Here is a 19,547-nt window from a genome sequence, read left to right as displayed (position 1 = left end):
TTAGTAATATGCTTTATGTATGTGGTGAACAGAACCTTGACATGGGCTTTTGGAGGAGCCTGCTTGCCAGCCTCCTGCCCCAGGACTATGGCTCCTGCAATAGACCTGGCTAAAATGCTTTAAAAAGACTCTGTTCATGCAATTGGGACTATATGGTTTAGTTACCGAACAACCACACGAACCGGAGACTACACTGGAGCTTGTTAAGCCTAAATTGATACTTTGTAACAATTCCATCGTGTCAGGATAAACTAATGCCCAACACGCAGAACTTAAGTAGAAAATAAAGAAAACCCTATGACGTATTACCGGGCCTTAGAACGGCCGGATTTAACGTATAAACGGAAAAACCACAAGACAGGACAAGAACACAGAAAACACGGAAATTTTAAGCAAGCCAAAGGTCGAGGAATATAGAAGTCAGAAAAGTCAGGAGCCAAGCCAAAGGTCAAGGGGCACAGAGATCAGAATAGTCAGATGGAAAGCCAAGGTCAAAATACACAAGAAACAGTAAAGAAATGGACAAAAAAGGTTTAAATAGCCTAAGGTGCTCCTTTGATTGGCTTCAGGGAAGCATGTGACAGTGAACGTGTGTGTGTGTGTGATGTCACACACACGTTTCAAATGGTTAGGTAATGGAAGTGTTAAATATGAACCTTAAAAGGTTCTAACTTGCAGCGGCCGGCATCTCTAATGTTTACAGACCCGGCCGCTGTGTAAGGGTCTGTCAGTGAGGCCGGAGGGTGTCGCGGGAGGAGGTGAGTGATAGGCGGCATTCCCATTACCACGTGGGAATGCTGCGACAATGGCAGGCGGAGTGTCTGTCAGTGAGGCCGGAGGGTGTCGCGGGAGGAGGTGAGTGATAGGCGGCATTCCCATTACCACGTGGGAATGCCGCCACAACGAGATGTGTCCTCTGGGTCCCAGTCCGCTCCAGGGCATGAGCGGTCCCGGCGGGTGCCTAGAGGCAGGGTGAGTACTCGGCGGTATTCCCCTTGCGATGTAGGAGGGCCGCAGCACCGATACTTGCCCGCCAGGACCCATACCGCTCTCTGGCAGGAGCGGACCCGGCGGGCGGCGTGACACACCGCAGTGTTCTAATTGTTCGTCTGGGTGGCCGCAATTCCTATGGACAACCACGGGATGGCGGCCATCTTGTTCGCATGAACGCAGGTAGCGGTGTTTGGCATGAATCTCATGGAACTAAAATCGGACACAGGAACTCCCGAACACCGCTGGACTTCCGTCATCGCCTGCGTTCGGTTCTATACGACTTAGAAGGGCACTGTTCAGTGAAATCGTTCATCTGGATGAGGGGAACAAGCTCCAGGGTAAGACTATAGACTCTGTTCGGTAGTTTGTTCATTTTCAAACCACCTAACTAGACCGACCGCAAGCCCTGATTCTCTGGAACTGTTTTGGGCATGGGACCATGCCTGCGGTTGGTCAAATTAGTGACTTCCAGGAAATTCCTGAACTGATTTGGGTAATTTTTGGATATGTTGGTCCCCCACATCAGGGCTATCAGGGGATGTAACTGTGGGGTTTTATGTGTTTTTGGGGTTCTTTTGCGGTGTTTGGGAAAAAAATAGTTTTTCTGTACTTTTAGAAAATTGGATTAGATTAGTACAGTTCCTGATCCAATTATCTCCCAGGCACAGATGAGGAATTCTTTGTTTAAGTATGGGAGTGTCCTGGATCTGAGAGCCAATGTAATTATGTGTTTGTTTCTGCTATGGTTTACTCTGGGATTGTCATAAAAGGCCAAGTGTGGTCCCATTAAAATCAGTTCACTTCACCCTAAACACGCAGCCTTGTCTCATGATTGTAGGGAACAGCTATACCAGCTAGACTCTCTGGAGTAGGAGAGGTCAACCCACTAGAAGCTGGATCCTGGACTTGGGTCTAGGGTGGGTGGAGGACAGCGAGACCCCAGCCAAGCTGCGGCGTCTAGGGGCTACGGTGCTTATGATGTCTGGTGCAGTGCTTATAGTACTCCAGGCTACTAGGAAGCAGCGATTGGCGGAGGCACCCAGTCTGGGTGTCAGGCGGTCCATCACAGTTAGTCATATGCTTTATGATCCTCTCAATACATGAAAACCTTGGTCATACTAAATACATGAAAACCTTAGTAATATGCTTTATGGTCCTCTCAATACATGGAAACCTTGGTCATATGCTACATGGTCTACTAAACAAATGGAAACCTTAGTAATATGCTTTATGGTCCTCTCAATACATGGAATCCTTAGTCATATGCTATATAGTGTTTTCTCATTTATATGGTCCTCTCAATACCTTAGTAATATGCTTTATGGCCTTCTCTATACGTGTAAACCTAAGTAATATGCTATATGGCCCTCTTAATGTCTGGAAACCTCAGTAATATGATATATGGTTTTCCCAATACTTGGAAATCTCAGTAATATGTTATATGGCCCTCTCAATGTCTGGAAACCTCAATAATATGATATATGGTCTTCTCAATACTTGGAAATCTTAGTAATATGTTACATGGTCCTCTAAATAACTGTAAACCCGAGTGATATGTTATATGGTCATCTCAATGTCTGTGAATCTTAGTAATATAATGTATGGTCCTCTCAATATCTGGAAACCTTAGTAATATGATGTGTGGTCCTCTAAATACATGGAAACCATTGCAATATGTTATATGGTCCACTCAATGTCTGGAAACCTTAGTAATATGATGTATGGTCCCTCACTACACCAGAAAACCTTAGTAATATGTTATATGTCCTCTGAGTGTCTGGAAACAATAGTAATAGGTAGACATGTGCAATTAGTTTCGTTCCGAATGTCAATTTGGACTAATTTCGGGCAATTCGGACATTCGGAGACTCCCATGCTGTGTAATTTGACTCATAACTCTCTAATTGGTTACTTTCAATGAACCAATCAGAGTGTTGTTATGAGTCAAATTACACAGCGTGGGAAAATTTCAAAGAACTGTGTAAAGTGAGCACTCTCATTGGCTGGATTTCTAGCTATCCAATCAGAGTGCGGTGACAGGTAAATGTAGAGACCTGTCAGTCTTTTAATTTACCTGTCAGAGCACTCTGATTGGATGGCTTAAACCAACCAACCAGAGCGGTCTGAGCCTAATTGCATGGCGGGGGAAGTCTTTATAAGCCTTCCCCGGCCCTGCAGAGCTCAGTCTGTGCGGAGCCCTCCAAGGGTGAAGATGGATAAAAAAAATGTGCTCTGTTTTTTTTTTTTTTTTTTTTAGTTCGACGGGTATGATGTTTTTTTATTTGGCCTTTTCTGGGGCTGAAAAAAGAACATTTTAGAAAAAAGAAGACATCAAATGGTAAGTTTTATTTTTTAATTTTTTTCCAGGTACCTAATTATTGTTCCCTCCTCACTATTTTTAGAGTGAGGGGGGTAGGTAGGGATTTGAATAATTTCCAATAGGTCCCCCCCTTCAAGTAATTTAGGGCCCCCACCCATAGCTTAGGGCCCCCACCCGCCGCTCAGGGGTGAAGACCAGGGAGGACCCTTAAAGTATTTTAGGGCCCCCACCCACCGCTCAGGGGTGGAGGCCGGGGACGACGACAATAGGTCCCCCCCTTTCAAGTAATTTAGGACCCCCACCCACAGCTTAGGGGTGGGGGCCAGGGGGAGAACAATAGGTCCCCCCCTATAAAGTATTTTAGGGTCCCCACCCACCGCTCAGGGGTGGGGGCCGGGGCAATAGGTCCCCCTTCAGGTTAAAAGCCCCCACTCGCGCGGCACGGGTGGGGGCTCGGGAGGGGGGCCCCATTTTTTTTTTAGGTGTTTTTTTACAGTGAGCAGTCACAGGCTGCTCACTGTTTAATAGACATGCCCCTACTCGCAGTATAGCGAGTAGGGGCAGAATTTACTAATACTAAGTAATTTTACTTAGTATTAGTTAATTTGGCTGAAAGACCAATTTAGGTCTTTCAGCCTTTTGGTAGATAGCTCCCTAATACCGTGGAAATTACGGAGTTACCTACTAAGCGGCTGCAAGAGAACATCTGAAGCCCTGAAGTTCCGAAATTCCGAAGTGCCGAAGGTCCGAAGTTGCCGAACCGAAGTCCAGAATTTCGGAATGCCAAACCGAACTGAATTTTTTCCCCATGCACATCCCTAGTAATAGGACTATATGGTCCTCTAAATGCCTGGAATCCTTAGTAATATGATGTATGGTCCTCTTGATGTCTGGAAACTATAGTAAGATGGTATGGTCCTCTAAATGTCTGGAAACCATAGTAATATGTTATATGGTCTTCTCAATGTCTGGAAACATTAGCAATATGTTATATAGTACTCTCCATACCCGGAAGCCTTAGTAATATGCTTTAGGGTCTTCTCAATGCTAGGAAACTTTGGGATTATTTTTAATGGGTTTCAATTGCTATAAACCCTGAGATTATGCTTTATGGTTGTCAAAGAGCTTGTAAACTTTAGGGACATGTGTTATGTTCAACTTTTGTGCACTTATTGCACCATATCCTGTAAAAAAAACATAATCTATAACAGTGGTCCCCAACCCAGTCCTCATGGACCACCAAAAGTCCAGGTTTTGGCAGTATCTCCATTTGAATAAAAGATGGAAAGACATAAATCCTGGACTGTTGGTGGTCCATGAGGACTGGGTTGGGGACCACTGCTCTATAATATATAATTGATCAAATGCATCAATAAACTGCCCAACTTTTTACATAACCATACCCATTGTCCTGTATTTCTTTAAATACCAAATACTGAGATGCAGTTGTTACGGCTGGATAAAAGAACACATATTGGAAATATGAAATAACTGAAAGATTCAAAACCTTTAGGGCGTATCAGTCAGAACCGAATCATCAAGCCGACATAATCTAATAACAGCACTCTAGAGATGGTATGATAAGCTAAATGCATACACACAAATACATATACAGGAACACAAGCCATCTGCCCATCCGCATTATAACAATGCTAGCTTCTTTAATGATATTTCTGCTCAAAGACGAGTGTGTTCATCCCAGGCTTTCCTCGTTATAAAGTGGACGCATGTGGATGAGGTCAACATAGGATATCAGACATCAACTGACGACCCACACAAATTGCAAGAACAAGAGATGAAATATAGAACATGCTCATCATATGTATCCTAAGGTTACAAGGATTTTAGTACCTTGTGTGACGCCCCAGGTATTCTTCTGCAATGGACTGTGTCAAGGGGTGGGCCACAGAGACACTTGACATGTTTAGTAATTAGGACAAAGAACATTAGATTGTGACTTGTACCTGAGGTGGGAGACTTGCAGCGTTCCAATTCAAGAGATACAGGAGTGTCGGAGAGCTCTGTTAGACCTAAAGAGAAGCAGAAAGTTACATAAACACATAACACGGGAGACAATACGTGTGCATTCTATAAGTTTCGAGCATTCCCTAGAGAATTGCTCAGTTTAAAGTGGTTTTATGACTCACTTCCTCCTACACTTATCGTGCTGATGTGAAAAGAAAATCACTCTTTGCTTTTGAAATGTTGGTAAAATGTGCGTAAAGAATGAGAAAGGGTTTAAGGCATAGAGAGGGGAAGATCAAATTGAGCAGAACTAATCAAAATATATCTCTGGCATTCAAACAGCAAATCTTGCAGCGCTGCTTCCAGTCCACAAAACAAAATGGATTTTCAGGTAACACCGATTTAGCAGAAGGCGGTAAATGTTTATGATGCAGAGAGTATTAAACCTGTTTGTTACACGCAGCAATTCCTGTTCTCTACGTAATAGAAAACATTGAACCACAGCCGGTCACGTTACTTTCCAGCCATTAGTGTTATACAACACCCGGGGGCTGCAGCTACAAAACAGAGAATTCTGGGCAAAACAAACATTAAAATGTGTTGTTTTAGAATCATAAGCGATACAATGTTCCTTTCTCAAGATGAGGGTTATTATAAAATTATAGCAAACTATAAATATGTATCGTTAATTAACCACACTAATATTAATATTCTCCTGGGGAGGGCCTGAGTCTACATTCATAAGCTGATGTCTTGGACCCCTAGATGGGCTCCTGACCTAACTCTGTGTCAGGCTGCGGCCTAGTAATTAGCTCTGCAGGTCTGTGCATTGCTTAGACAAATGAAAGTTAGATTATTATGGAATTATTAGATTTAGTACGCTTACGATAAAGAGCAGATGTTTCCTGTAACCCTCGCTGATTAGCTTTTTCCGCATGTAGCACACAGCCTGAATAATCTACTTTTTTTCCCCTCCATTAAAATTCTGCGAGCCTGCTAGCATTACAGTTACAGCATCTGGGCAGGAAAACATTTATTAACAAAGTTCGTTTTTAATTAGATTTTTTTGGTGTTCAGTAAACCTTACTTTATGCCCAAAGGATTGCCGGGAATGCAAGGTAAATTAGTTTTACCGGAAACCTGGATAGGAGGGCTTACATTAACGTTTACATCTGTTCACTCCGACAAGGTTGCAATGCACTGGCCCAAATCGAAAAATGGTTTAACACTAAATGGAAGGACAGCGTCAGAGGACTCCAGGCACTGTAACCAATTAAACAAAGTGAGTTGGTTATAGTGCCTACAGTATTTCTTTAACCCCTTAAGGACCAAACTTCTGGAATAAAAGGGAATCATGACATGTCACACATGTCATGTGTCCTTAAGGGGTTAAAGGGATACTCTAAGCATTACAACAACTTTCGCTTAATGAAGCGGTCTGACTGTTCAATTCTAATTCACTTTATATTAATACATATATGTAATGTTTGTGCTATTTGTCTTTTAATATGTTGTATTGTCATAAAAAAAACTTGCAATAAACAATATAATTACAAAAAAAACAATACGCTGCAGGCAAGTGTGCCCCTGGTCAAGTTTGCTTTAGACGTCCTGTCACATGCAGTTCACATGCATTTAGGTCACAGCTCAATAAACAGGTGAGTTTCCCAGGTAAATCACAAAGCAAACATTTGGCAAGTCCTTACTGACAAAGATCTAATACCCCACTCTGCATCTCAAAGCACAAAAAAACAAAACACTCATGCAAATCGAATGTGTTTGTAGAAAACACCTAGCCGTAAAATTAAGCAATACGTCCAAGCTGCAACCCCCCAACTTACTCTGATAGGAAGTACGGATCCTTTTCGTTAAATCTGGGTAAAAATTAGACAGGCCACGCATGCAAAAGTTGTCTGTGGAACATGCCAGCACCAGCATCAGCAGCATCAGCAGCACGCAGAGGAAAGAAAGAAAAATAGTCTACAGTGAAAGAACGTGATACCCCCAGCCAGCCAAGGCGTACCCCCACCTCATCGCATGTTTCACGTGTCTTACATATCGCAGTGTTTGGGCAGAGGAAGAAAGGCGTGTGGATATAAAATAAAAAGGAGGTTTGAAATGTTATTGTTGGATACAAAACAACAAATGATTCTAATGAAGATAAGTTCCATCTCTCTGCCCGGCACTGGCAGTGTCGGCCTCAGCTTCTCAATCGAGAAATAACACAAAGAAACTTTCTGAACTGGCTGATCCTAAAGGCAAAGCTGTTACTCAATAAATAGAGCTTATCGACACACGCCAAACGGAATTTAACATCATCCCTCGAACTCCATCCGACCAAGTCTTTGCAAAAATGGCAGATTTACCAAATTCACAAATAACCCATTTTTATGTTTCCAAAAGGAACAGTTAAATGACCGTAAAAATGTGTAAGGAATGACGGGAATTGATTTAATATTTTTGGAAAAGCTTTTAAAATTATTATTTCTGTATAGTTTTTTTTTTATCATTCACAATTTTACTTGTATGTATGTACATAGTTGGAGGTTTATGCAGTTGTAGAGGCTACGCCCCAAAAGGCATTTATCAACAATATTTGTTCATAGTGACCATCCTCAATATTCTGAAGCCTATGTGTTGTGATAATTGGCTGCCTATATCTTCGACGGTTAATGGTATAGTTTTCAATACCGCATTCCAACTGTTTGTTAAGGTATCCATTACTATATTTTGATTCTTCTACTGCATACATCAATCAACGTGTCTGTTCTTTTCATAAGGTTCCTTGCTTGTATAAAAAAAATATAAATTATTGGAATTTTTTTCTATAATTTTGTGTAGTCCTTCTTCTATTTGGTGTATAGTTCATTGTGCAATCCCTTGTAAATTGTAGATTGGATTTGCTTGGTTCCTGCACTTATTGCTTTATTTTCATTAGGTGCGGTTTAGTATATATATATACATCTTTCTTTCTTTCTTTCTTTTTTTTTTTTTTTATGGAATCGTTTTAAAAGCTTATTCAACAATATTAAATTTAGGACTAAGTGGGAAGATGAAACATTAGTATTTGGGACAAAATTGAAAAACTACATTTGTCTATACTCCCTGTCTATCATAGGTGACCTACAGTGATGACAAGGCCAGTCCTCAACTCATTCTTCAGCAAGAAGATAAATTACCTCCTATTACTGAAGCACACCAATTATCCTCATATACCCACATTTTCTCTATATTGAGAAGCCACCCAATAAATCGGGGCTATCAGTATCATGGACTAACAAGAAGCAACCTAATAACTTGAGGCTATCAGTATCCTGGACTAACAAGAAGCCACCCAATAACTCTGGGCTATCACCATCCTGGACTTACAAGAAGCCACCCAATAATTATGGGCTATCTGCATCCTGGATTAGTAAGAAGCCACACAAAAACTCAGGGCTATCAGTGTCCTGGACTAACAAGAAGCAACCCAATAACTTGAGGCTATCAGTATCCTGGACTAACAAGAAACCACCCAATAACTCTGGGCTATCACCATCCTGGACTAACAAGAAGCCACCCAATAACTCTGGGCTATCACCATCCTGGACTAACAAGAAGCCACCCAATAACTCAGGGCTATCTGCATCCTGGATTAACAAGAAGCCACCCAAAAACTTAGGGCTATCAGCATCCTGGAATAACAAAAAGCCACCCAATAACTCTGGGCTATCAGCATCCTGGATTAACAAGCAGCCACCCAAAAACTTAGGGCTATCAGCATCCTGGACTAACAAGAAGCTACCCAATAACTTGAGGCTATCAGTATCCTGGACTAACAAGAAACCACACAATAACTCTGAGCTATCAGCATCCTGGACTAACAAGAAGCCACCCAATAACTCTGGGCTATCACCATCCTGGACTAACAAGAAGCCACCCAATAACTTGAGGCTATCAGTATCCTGGACTAACAAGAAACCACACAATAACTCTGAGCTATCAGCATCCTGGACTAACAAGAAGCCACCCAATAACTCTGGGCTATCACCATCCTGGACTAACAAGAAGCCACCCAATAACTCTGGGCTATCACCATCCTGGACTAACAAGAAGCCACACAATAACTCTGGGCTATCACCATCCTGGACTAACAAGAAGCCACCCAATAATTCTGGGCTATCAGCATCCTGGATTAACAAGAAGCCACCCAAAAATGTAGGGCTATCACCATCCTGGACTAACAAGAAGCCACCCAATAACTCAGGGCTATCTGCATCCTGGATTAACAAGAAGCCACCCAAAAACTTAGGGCTATCAGCATCCTGGAATAACAAAAAGCCACCCAATAACTCTGGGCTATCAGCATCCTGGATTAACAAGCAGCCACCCAAAAACTTAGGGCTATCAGCATCCTGGACTAACAAGAAGCTACCCAATAACTTGAGGCTATCAGTATCCTGGACTAACAAGAAACCACACAATAACTCTGAGCTATCAGCATCCTGGACTAACAAGAAGCCACCCAATAACTCTGGGCTATCACCATCCTGGACTAACAAGAAGCCACCCAATAACTTGAGGCTATCAGTATCCTGGACTAACAAGAAACCACACAATAACTCTGAGCTATCAGCATCCTGGACTAACAAGAAGCCACCCAATAACTCTGGGCTATCACCATCCTGGACTAACAAGAAGCCACCCAATAACTCTGGGCTATCACCATCCTGGACTAACAAGAAGCCACACAATAACTCTGGGCTATCACCATCCTGGACTAACAAGAAGCCACCCAATAATTCTGGGCTATCAGCATCCTGGATTAACAAGAAGCCACCCAAAAATGTAGGGCTATCAGCATCCTGGACTAACAAGAAGCTACCCAATAACTCTGGGCTATCAGCATCCTGGACTAACAAGAAGCCACCCAATAATTCTGGGCTATCAGCATCCTGGACTAACAAGAAGCCACCCAAAAACTTAGGGCTATCAGCATCCTGCACTTACAAGAAGCCACACAATAACTCTGGGCTATCAGCATCCTGGACTAACAAGAAGCCACCCAATAATTCTGGGCTATCAGCATCCTGGACTAACAAGAAGCCACCCAAAAACTTAGGGCTATCAGCATCCTGCACTTACAAGAAGCCACCCAATAACTCTGGGCTATCAGCATTCTGAACTGAGACAGTGATTCTTGAGAATCTTCCATACATAAGGAATAAAGAATTTCCTACAAAGGTTACATTATGTCCTGTATGAACAGAAGGTTACAGAAATATATATTTTATGATAACATGATGTGATGATGTGTGTTTTTTATTTTCGAATCCAATCTAAACACACACTCACCCCTAGCCTTGGCAAATGAAAATTCACCCTGGGTAAGTATGCGATGGGTTGCAGTGGCAAGTACGTTTTAAGTCCTGGCTACTAGCATTGAACTTTTAATTTTAAGCCTTGTACACAAATATAATTTAGTGCCCAGCTAAAGTATCGCCAAACGAGACATTTACTCATTTACTAAGCAACTTGGTTCAGACCGCTCCGGCATTCAGAATATTACATTCTTTCGCTTTCACGTAGTCTGTGACTAATTTTTACTTTTTAAATCTCAATTTCAGATGGTTTACTAGTCCAGTTTACACGAGTTATCACAGAAGTAGTTCATCCTCTGGAAATCTCAGCTATATACTTTCTAACCCTATTTAGTTTTGATGTATCTTTATGGAACAATGAAGATTTTATGGAATCCCTGTGAATACGAGTCACTGCATGTTCACAGATATCCACACTCCTTTCCTCCGTATTAATAACTAATGAAAAAAATAAACACCAACAGATGAATTGCAAGCCCACTGTGAAACAGATTTAATCAGAAACAAAAGTAGTGCATTCTAATATAACATAAAGCAAGGCTGTCCAATGGCGTCCTAAAAGAATGAAATCATGCAAAAGATTTGAAATTTCTCTAACAAGCATGGATGAATCAATCCAATATCTGATTACGTAGAACGTTGTTGGCAATATTAACCCTGAGGACTGGAATTGGAAAGCCATGATATAGGAATAAACGAGGGATTACATGACACACACTGGTACGTGTATAGTGCTGAGTCCTGGTATAGTAATACAGTTGAGTTTCTACCATCTAATTGGGGCCAATTAATTCTAAATTCTGGGCATGGGTATATGAGAATTCCAAAACAAGCTAGTCGTTCCTTCACCATTGCAGCGATGACAATCCATTTCTTGGCCAAAGGACAATTCTGTGACGTAGTATGTGGCAGGTATGTAATTTTGACCCAGATATAAGATCTATTCTGCGAGCTATATAAAACACATAGAGATCCTATTAATAGTAGATGATATGATAGGTGGCAGGTTATAATATTTGGAGATCAGTTTCTATTGCCGGATAAATGCTTTGCTCTCATTTGGAATATTGAGACGACTATAACTAGAATTACATCTAACAGCCATCTTGTAACACAATGTGGATATAAGAACATGGAAAGGTTGGTAGTATTGTCTGGGTGTATCATTTAGTATCTGATTTTCCTTCACTACTATAGATTAAAGGCAGTCCTACTTCTGGATTACATTTCCCAATGATCTATTCCGGGAACAGAGTTACAGCTGGAGGTATACAGACTCAAGACGTATCCGGTATAATCGCTAATAGAACCTGCTGCAAACAATGTAGGTTAATGTACAGTTACAGATGGAAGTCTATAGGGTTATCAGGGGACTCTGCAGCCGTAATGTATGGAATGGCCGTACTACTGACACGGACAGGGTGATTCTAAGAGGGAATGGCCGTACTACTGACACGGACAGGGTGACTCTAAGAGGGAATGGCTGTTCTACTGACACGGACAGGGTGATTCTAAGAGGGAATGGCTGTACTACTGACACGGACAGGGTGATTCTAAGAGGGATTGGCCGTACTACTGACACGGACAGGGTGACTCTAAGAGGGAATGGCCGTACTACTGACACGGACAGGGGGATTCTAAGAGGGAATGGCTGTACTACTGACACGGACAGGGTGATTCTAAGAGGGAATGGCCGTACTACTGACACGGACAGAGTGATTCTAAGAGGGAATGGCCGTACTACTGACACGGACAGGGTGATTCTAAGAGGGAATGGCTGTACTACTGACACGGACAGGGTGATTCTAAGAGGGAATGGCTGTACTACTGACACGGACAGGGTGATTCTAAGAGGGAATGGCTGTACTACTGACACGGACAGGGTGATTCTAAGAGGGAATGGCCGTACTACTGACACGGACAGGGTGATTCTAAGAGGGAATGGCTGTATTACTGACACGGACAGGGTGATTCTAAGAGGGAATGGCCGTACTACTGATACGGACAGGGTGATTCTAAGAGGGAATGGCTGTACTACTGGCATGGACAGGGGGATTCTAAGAGGGAATGGCCGTACTACTGATACGGACAGGGTGATTCTAAGAGGGAATGGCTGTATTACTGACACGGACAGGGTGATTCTAAGAGGGAATGGCCGTACTACTGACACGGACAGGGTGATTCTAAGAGGGAATGGCTGTATTACTGACACGGACAGGGTGATTCTAAGAGGGAATGGCCGTACTACTGATACGGACAGGGTGATTCTAAGAGGGAATGGCTGTACTACTGGCATGGACAGGGTGATTCTAAGAGGGAATGGCTGTACTACTGACACGGACAGAGTGATTCTAAGAGGGAATGGCTGTATTACTGACACGGACAGGGTGATTCTAAGAGGGAATGGCCGTACTACTGACACGGACAGAGTGATTCTAAGAGGGAATGGCTGTATTACTGACACGGACAGGGTGATTCTAAGAGGGAATGGCTGTACTACTGACACGGACAGGGTGATTCTAAGAGGGAATGGCTGTACTACTGACACGGACAGGGTGATTCTAAGAGGGAATGGCTGTACTACTGACACGGACAGGGTGATTCTAAGAGGGAATGGCCGTACTACTGACACGGACAGGGTGATTCTAAGAGGGAATGGCTGTATTACTGACACGGACAGGGTGATTCTAAGAGGGAATGGCCGTACTACTGATACGGACAGGGTGATTCTAAGAGGGAATGGCTGTACTACTGGCATGGACAGGGGGATTCTAAGAGGGAATGGCCGTACTACTGATACGGACAGGGTGATTCTAAGAGGGAATGGCTGTATTACTGACACGGACAGGGTGATTCTAAGAGGGAATGGCCGTACTACTGACACGGACAGGGTGATTCTAAGAGGGAATGGCTGTATTACTGACACGGACAGGGTGATTCTAAGAGGGAATGGCCGTACTACTGATACGGACAGGGTGATTCTAAGAGGGAATGGCTGTACTACTGGCATGGACAGGGTGATTCTAAGAGGGAATGGCTGTACTACTGACACGGACAGGGTGATTCTAAGAGGGGATGGCTGTACTACTGACACGGACAGGGGGATTCTAAGAGGGAATGGCCGTACTACTGACACGGACAGGGTGATTCTAAGAGGGAATGTCTGTACTACTGACACGGACAGGGGGATTCTAAGAGGGAATGGCCGTACTACTGACACGGACAGGGTGATTCTAAGAGGGAATGGCTGTATTACTGACACGGACAGGGTGATTCTAAGAGGGAATGGCCGTACTACTGACACGGACAGGGTGATTCTAAGAGGGAATTGCTGTACTACTGGCACGGACAGGGTGATTCTAAGAGGGAATGGCTGTACTACTGACACGGACAGGGTGATTCTAAGAGGGAATGGCTGTACTACTGACACGGACAGGGGGATTCTAAGAGGGAATGGCTGTACTACTGACACGGACAGGGTGATTCTAAGAGGGAATGTCTGTACTACTGACACAGACAGGGTGATTCTAAGAGGGAATGGCTGTACTACTGACACGGACAGGGGGATTCTAAGAGGGAATGGCTGTACTACTGACACGGACAGGGTGATTCTAAGAGGGAATGGCTGTACTACTGACACGGACAGGGTGATTCTAAGAGGGAATGGCTGTACTACTGACACGGACAGGGGGATTCTAAGAGGGAATGGCTGTACCACTGACACGGACAGGGTGATTCTAAGAGGGAATGGCTGTACTACTGACACGGACAGGGTGATTCTATGAGGGAATGGCTGTACTACTGACACGGACAGGGGGATTCTAAGAGGGAATGGCTGTACTACTGACACGGACAGGGTGATTCTAAGAGGGAATGGCTGTACTACTGACACGGACAGGGGGATTCTAAGAGGGAATGGCTGTACTACTGACACGGACAGGATGATTCTAAGAGGGAATGGCTGTACTACTGACACGGACAGGGTGATTCTATGAGGGAATGGCTGTACTACTGACACGGACAGGGGGATTCTAAGAGGGAATGGCTGTACTACTGACACGGACAGGGTGATTCTAAGAGGGAATGGCTGTACTACTGACACGGACAGGGTGATTCTAAGAGGGAATGGCTGTACTACTGACACGGACAGGGTGATTCTAAGAGGGAATGGCTGTACTACTGACATGGATAGGGTGATTCTATGAGGGAATGGCTGTACTACTGACACGGACAGGGGGATTCTAAGAGGGAATGGCTGTACTACTGACACGGACAGGGGGATTCTAAGAGGGAATGGCCGTACTACTGACACGGACAGGGTGATTCTAAGAGGGAATGGCTGTACTACTGACACGGACAGGGTGATTCTAAGAGGGAATGGCTGTACTACTGACACGGACAGGGTGATTCTAAGAGGGAATGGCTGTACTACTGACACGGACAGGGTGATTCTAAGAGGGAATGGCTGTATTACTGACACGGACAGGGTGATTCTAAGAGGGAATGGCTGTACTACTGACACGGACAGGGTGATTCTAAGAGGGAATGGCTGTACTACTGACACGGACAGGGTGATTCTAAGAGGGAATGGCTGTACTACTGACACGGACAGGGTGATTCTAAGAGGGAATGGCTGTACTACTGACACGGACAGGGTGATTCTAAGAGGGAATGGCTGTACTACTGACATGGACAGGGTGATTCTAAGAGGGAATGGCTGTGTGGCGGAACCAACCTCGCCACTGAGAACTGGAGAAGCCTGGTTGCTAGTCTCCTGCCCAGTGATTATGGTCCCTGGGAGATATTGCCCTTTAAGGGACTGAATTGGGGCTTATGGACTGCTACCATAATGTACTGACCCTTTAAGAACTACTTTTGGGCAGGTGGATTGTATTATACTGTCCCTAGCTCTTTAAATACTTTGGGGACAGATTGGTACTTTTGTATATGGCACTTTGGACACATTCGAAGCTGTCGAAGCGGTCGAAGCTGTCGAAGTTACCGAAGTTGTCGAAGTCGTCGAAGTGGCCGGTATCGGACAAAGGACCACGTGGCGGTGGCCATTTTAACTTCGAACACTGCTGACCCTTAACATCAACTCCACTTCGACACTTCGACTAAAGTCGAAGTACAGGCACACTTCGAATGGGACTTAGCCGTTTTTATGCAAGGAATTGACCGACCGCACAGCCCAAATCTATGGAACTGTTTTGGGCAAGAAAATGTGCTTGCAGTCGGTCATAAAAGGACTTCCATGTAACTTTTGATCCACTGGAGGGATTTGCCTGAATTTTGGAAGTGTTTATGTTTAAAGTATGCTGAGTCTGAATATGTGATTTGTATGTGAATGTGATGTATGGTTTTGAAGTTATAGATATTGTGTAAAAGTTATGTTTTAAACTGTATAATAAGTGGATTATCTCTCAGGCTAAGGGGAGGGGATGTGTGGGTTGTACCATATCTCGGATTGGTTATTTTATGCCTCCCCCTGGGTGTGGCCTGTATGTGTGAAATGGAAATAAAAGCCAGGCTGGATGAGCCAGTCCAGAGTTCCTGTTTTACCCTCAAAGTGATGTGTCGTCTCATTATTGGGGGAAGGATTTATTGCATGCTGTTCCAGTTGACTGCTAGGAGTACAAGCCTATTCGTATGGTTCCTATTCAATGGTCTACAGCATTCATATGCTTGGGAGAATTTAAAAGGTTTCTCGGATTCGGTGATTGTGGTGTCTGCCAGAGTGCTTGGAGTCCTCAGGAAGCACTAGGAGCATCCATTAACGGAGGTACCAAATCGGGGTGCCAGGTGATCCGTTACAGGCTGTACTACTGACACGGACAGGGGGATTCTAAGAGGGAATGGCTGTACTACTGACACGGACAGGGGGATTCTAAGAGGGAATGGCTGTACTACTGACACGGACAGGGTGATTCTAAGAGGGAATGGCTGTACTACTGACACGGACAGGGGGATTCTAAGAGGGAATGGCTGTACTACTGACACGGACAGGGTGATTCTAAGAGGGAATGTCTGTACTACTGACACGGACAGGGTGATTCTAAGAGGGAATGGCTGTACTACTGACACGGACAGGGTGATTCTAAGAGGGAATGGCTGAAGTCTCTCTCTCTTTATACATCTCATATGTTTTAAAGCTGCAGGTGAAAATATCAGGCTGTGCAATATGGAGAAAACGTTGGGCTCAGACAGTACTGTTGGCTGAATATGGGTTGTCTGCACGTGGGGATGGAACGAGAGCTGTTCAGACTATAGAACAGACATTAAAACTGAGCTGAATAAACGTCTTCCTGTGCTTTCACTTACCGAGACGGTAGAATACTAGTGACTGTGTCTACTTCCGTTACTTTTTTAGTCTTTCTAAGGGTAAGTGTATAACGTCTTTAGTGACTGTACCAGGTGCCCAGTGGATCGCACATTAGCGTGTAAAAATAGAAGACGCTTTTGAGTCGCATGCACTCACAGCAATCAATGTGAACGAGCACATTCTCATGCAGGTCCAAGCCAGAAAAGCCAACTCATTAGGTCCCATACCTGCTGCAAACTGCTTACACTTTCGAGGAGATCGCGGCTGGCGCTGATAGGGGTCACTCGAACCATATAAGTCAATGGTTCCCATGCTCAGCAAAACTGTCTTCTGAATGTAATCCACTACAGCCAGGCCATTACAATTCCCAAAGGCCACTCTGAAAGAAAAACACACTGTACGGTTACACGGAAAGCCCTGATATTATACAAAGAGTCAAACACATTACTGGGTCCATACTGCAGGAAAAGAGCCGAGCTGTATCCCAGATATACAGGGTTAGTAAATAGCCGTATCCCAGATATACAGGGTTAGTAAATAGCCGTATCCCAGATATACAGGGTTAGTAAATAGCTATATCCCAGATATACAGGGTTAGTAACTAGCTGTATCCCAGATATACAGGGTTAGTAAATAGCTGTATCCCAGATATACAGGGTTAGTAAATAGCTATATCCCAGATATACAGGGTTAGTAAATAGCTATATCCCAGATATACAGGGTTAGTAAATAGCTATATCCCAGATATACGGGGTTAGTAAATAGCTATATCCCAGATATACAGGGTTAGTAACTAGCTGTATCCCAGATATACAGGGTTAGTAAATAGCTATATCCCAGATATACAGGGTTAGTAAATAGCTATATCCCAGATATACAGGGTTAGTAAATCGCTATATCCCATATATACAGGGTTAGTAAATAGCTATATCCCAGATATACAGGGTTAGTAAATCGCTATATCCCAGATATACAGGGTTAGTAAATAGCTGTATCCCAGATATACAGGGTTAGTAAATAGCTGTATCCCAGATATACAGGGTTAGTAAATAGCTATATCCCAGATATACAGGGTTAGTATAGAGCTATATCCAGATATACAGGGTTAGTAAATAGCTATATCCCAGATATACAGGGTTAGTAAATAGCTATATCCCAGATATACAGGGTTAGTAAATCGCTATATCCCATATATACAGGGTTAGTAAATAGCTATATCCCAGATATACAGGGTTAGTAAATCGCTATATCCCAGATATACAGGGTTAGTAAATAGCTGTATCCCAGATATACAGGGTTAGTAAATAGCTATATCCCAGATATGCAGGGTTAGTAAAGAGCTATATCCCAGATATACAGGGTTAGTAAAGAGCTATATCCCAGATATACAGGGTTAGTAAATAGCTGTATCCCAGATATACAGGGTTAGTAAATAGCTATATCCCAGATATACAGGGTTAGTAAATAGCTATATCCCAGATATGCAGGGTTAGTAAAGAGCTATATCCCAGATATACAGGGTTAGTAAAGAGCTATATCCCAGATATACAGGGTTAGTAAATAGCTATATCCCAGATATACAGGGTTAGTAAATAGCTATATCCCAGATATACAGGGTTAGTAAAGAGCTATATCCCATATATACAGGGTTAGTAAATAGCTATATCCCAGATATACAGGGTTAGTAAATAGCTGTATCCCAGATATACAGGGTTAGTAAATAGCTATATCCCAGATATACAGGGTTTGTAAATAGCTGTATCCCAGATATACAGGGTTAGTAAATAGCTGTATCCCAGATATACAGGGTTAGTAAATAGCTATATCCCAGATCTACAGGGTTAGTAAATAGCTGTATCCCAGATATACAGGGTTAGTAAATAGCTATATCCCAGATATACAGGGTTAGTAAATAGCTGTATCCCAGATATACAGGGTTAGTAAATAGCTATATCCCAGATATACAGGGTTAGTAAATAGCTATATCCCAGATATACAGGGTTAGTAAATAGCTGTATCCCAGATATACAGGGTTAGTAAGTAGCTGTATCCCAGATATACAGGGTTAGTAAATAGCTATATCCCAGATATACAGGGTTAGTAAAGAGCTATATCCCAGATATACAGGGATAGTAAATAGCTATATCGAAGATATACAGGGTTAGTAAATGGCTGTATCCCAGATATACAGGGTTAGTACGTAAATAGCTATATCCCAGATATACAGGGTTAGTAAAGAGCTGTATCCCATGTATACAGGGTTAGTAAATAGCTGTATCCCAGATATACAGGGTTAGTAAATAGCTGTATCCCAGATATACAGGGTTAGTAACTAGCTGTATCCCAGATATACAGGGTTAGTAAATAGCTGTATCCCAGATATACAGCGTTAGTAAATAGCTGTATCCCAGATATACAGCGTTAGTAAATAGCTGTATCCCAGATATACAGCGTTAGTAAATAGCTGTATCCCAGATATACAGGGTTAGTATAGAGCTATATCCAGATATACAGGGTTAGTAAAGAGCTATATCCAGATATACAGGGTTAGTAAAGAGCTATACTTGGAGTTTTCCTTTAATAATAT

The 19,547-nt window shown here is 43.1% G+C and overlaps 1 protein-coding gene across 8 annotated transcripts in view; it reads right to left on the bottom strand.

Moving 5' to 3' along the window:
• Window positions 1–19,547, bottom strand: part of STXBP5L (syntaxin binding protein 5L) — a 350,034-nt gene that overhangs the window by 72,051 nt on the left and 258,436 nt on the right. For 5 of the 8 annotated variants that reach the window (XM_063446146.1, XM_063446149.1, XM_063446159.1 and 2 more), the window contains exons 18-20: window positions 17,188–17,339; window positions 7,120–7,191; window positions 5,278–5,343 (exon numbers count right to left, since the gene is read on the bottom strand). In XM_063446146.1, coding sequence (XP_063302216.1) covers window positions 5,278–5,343; window positions 7,120–7,191; window positions 17,188–17,339 — 290 coding nt within the window. The remainder of the gene's footprint in view (window positions 1–5,277; window positions 5,344–7,119; window positions 7,192–17,187; window positions 17,340–19,547) is intronic. The other 3 variants (XM_063446156.1, XM_063446165.1, XM_063446168.1) reach the window with 1 other exon arrangement.

This window comes from Pelobates fuscus, chromosome 1 (genome assembly GCF_036172605.1).
Source record: "Pelobates fuscus isolate aPelFus1 chromosome 1, aPelFus1.pri, whole genome shotgun sequence".
NCBI classification, from domain to species: domain Eukaryota; kingdom Metazoa; phylum Chordata; class Amphibia; order Anura; family Pelobatidae; genus Pelobates; species Pelobates fuscus.
This window is presented reverse-complemented; position numbering and strand designations above follow the sequence as displayed.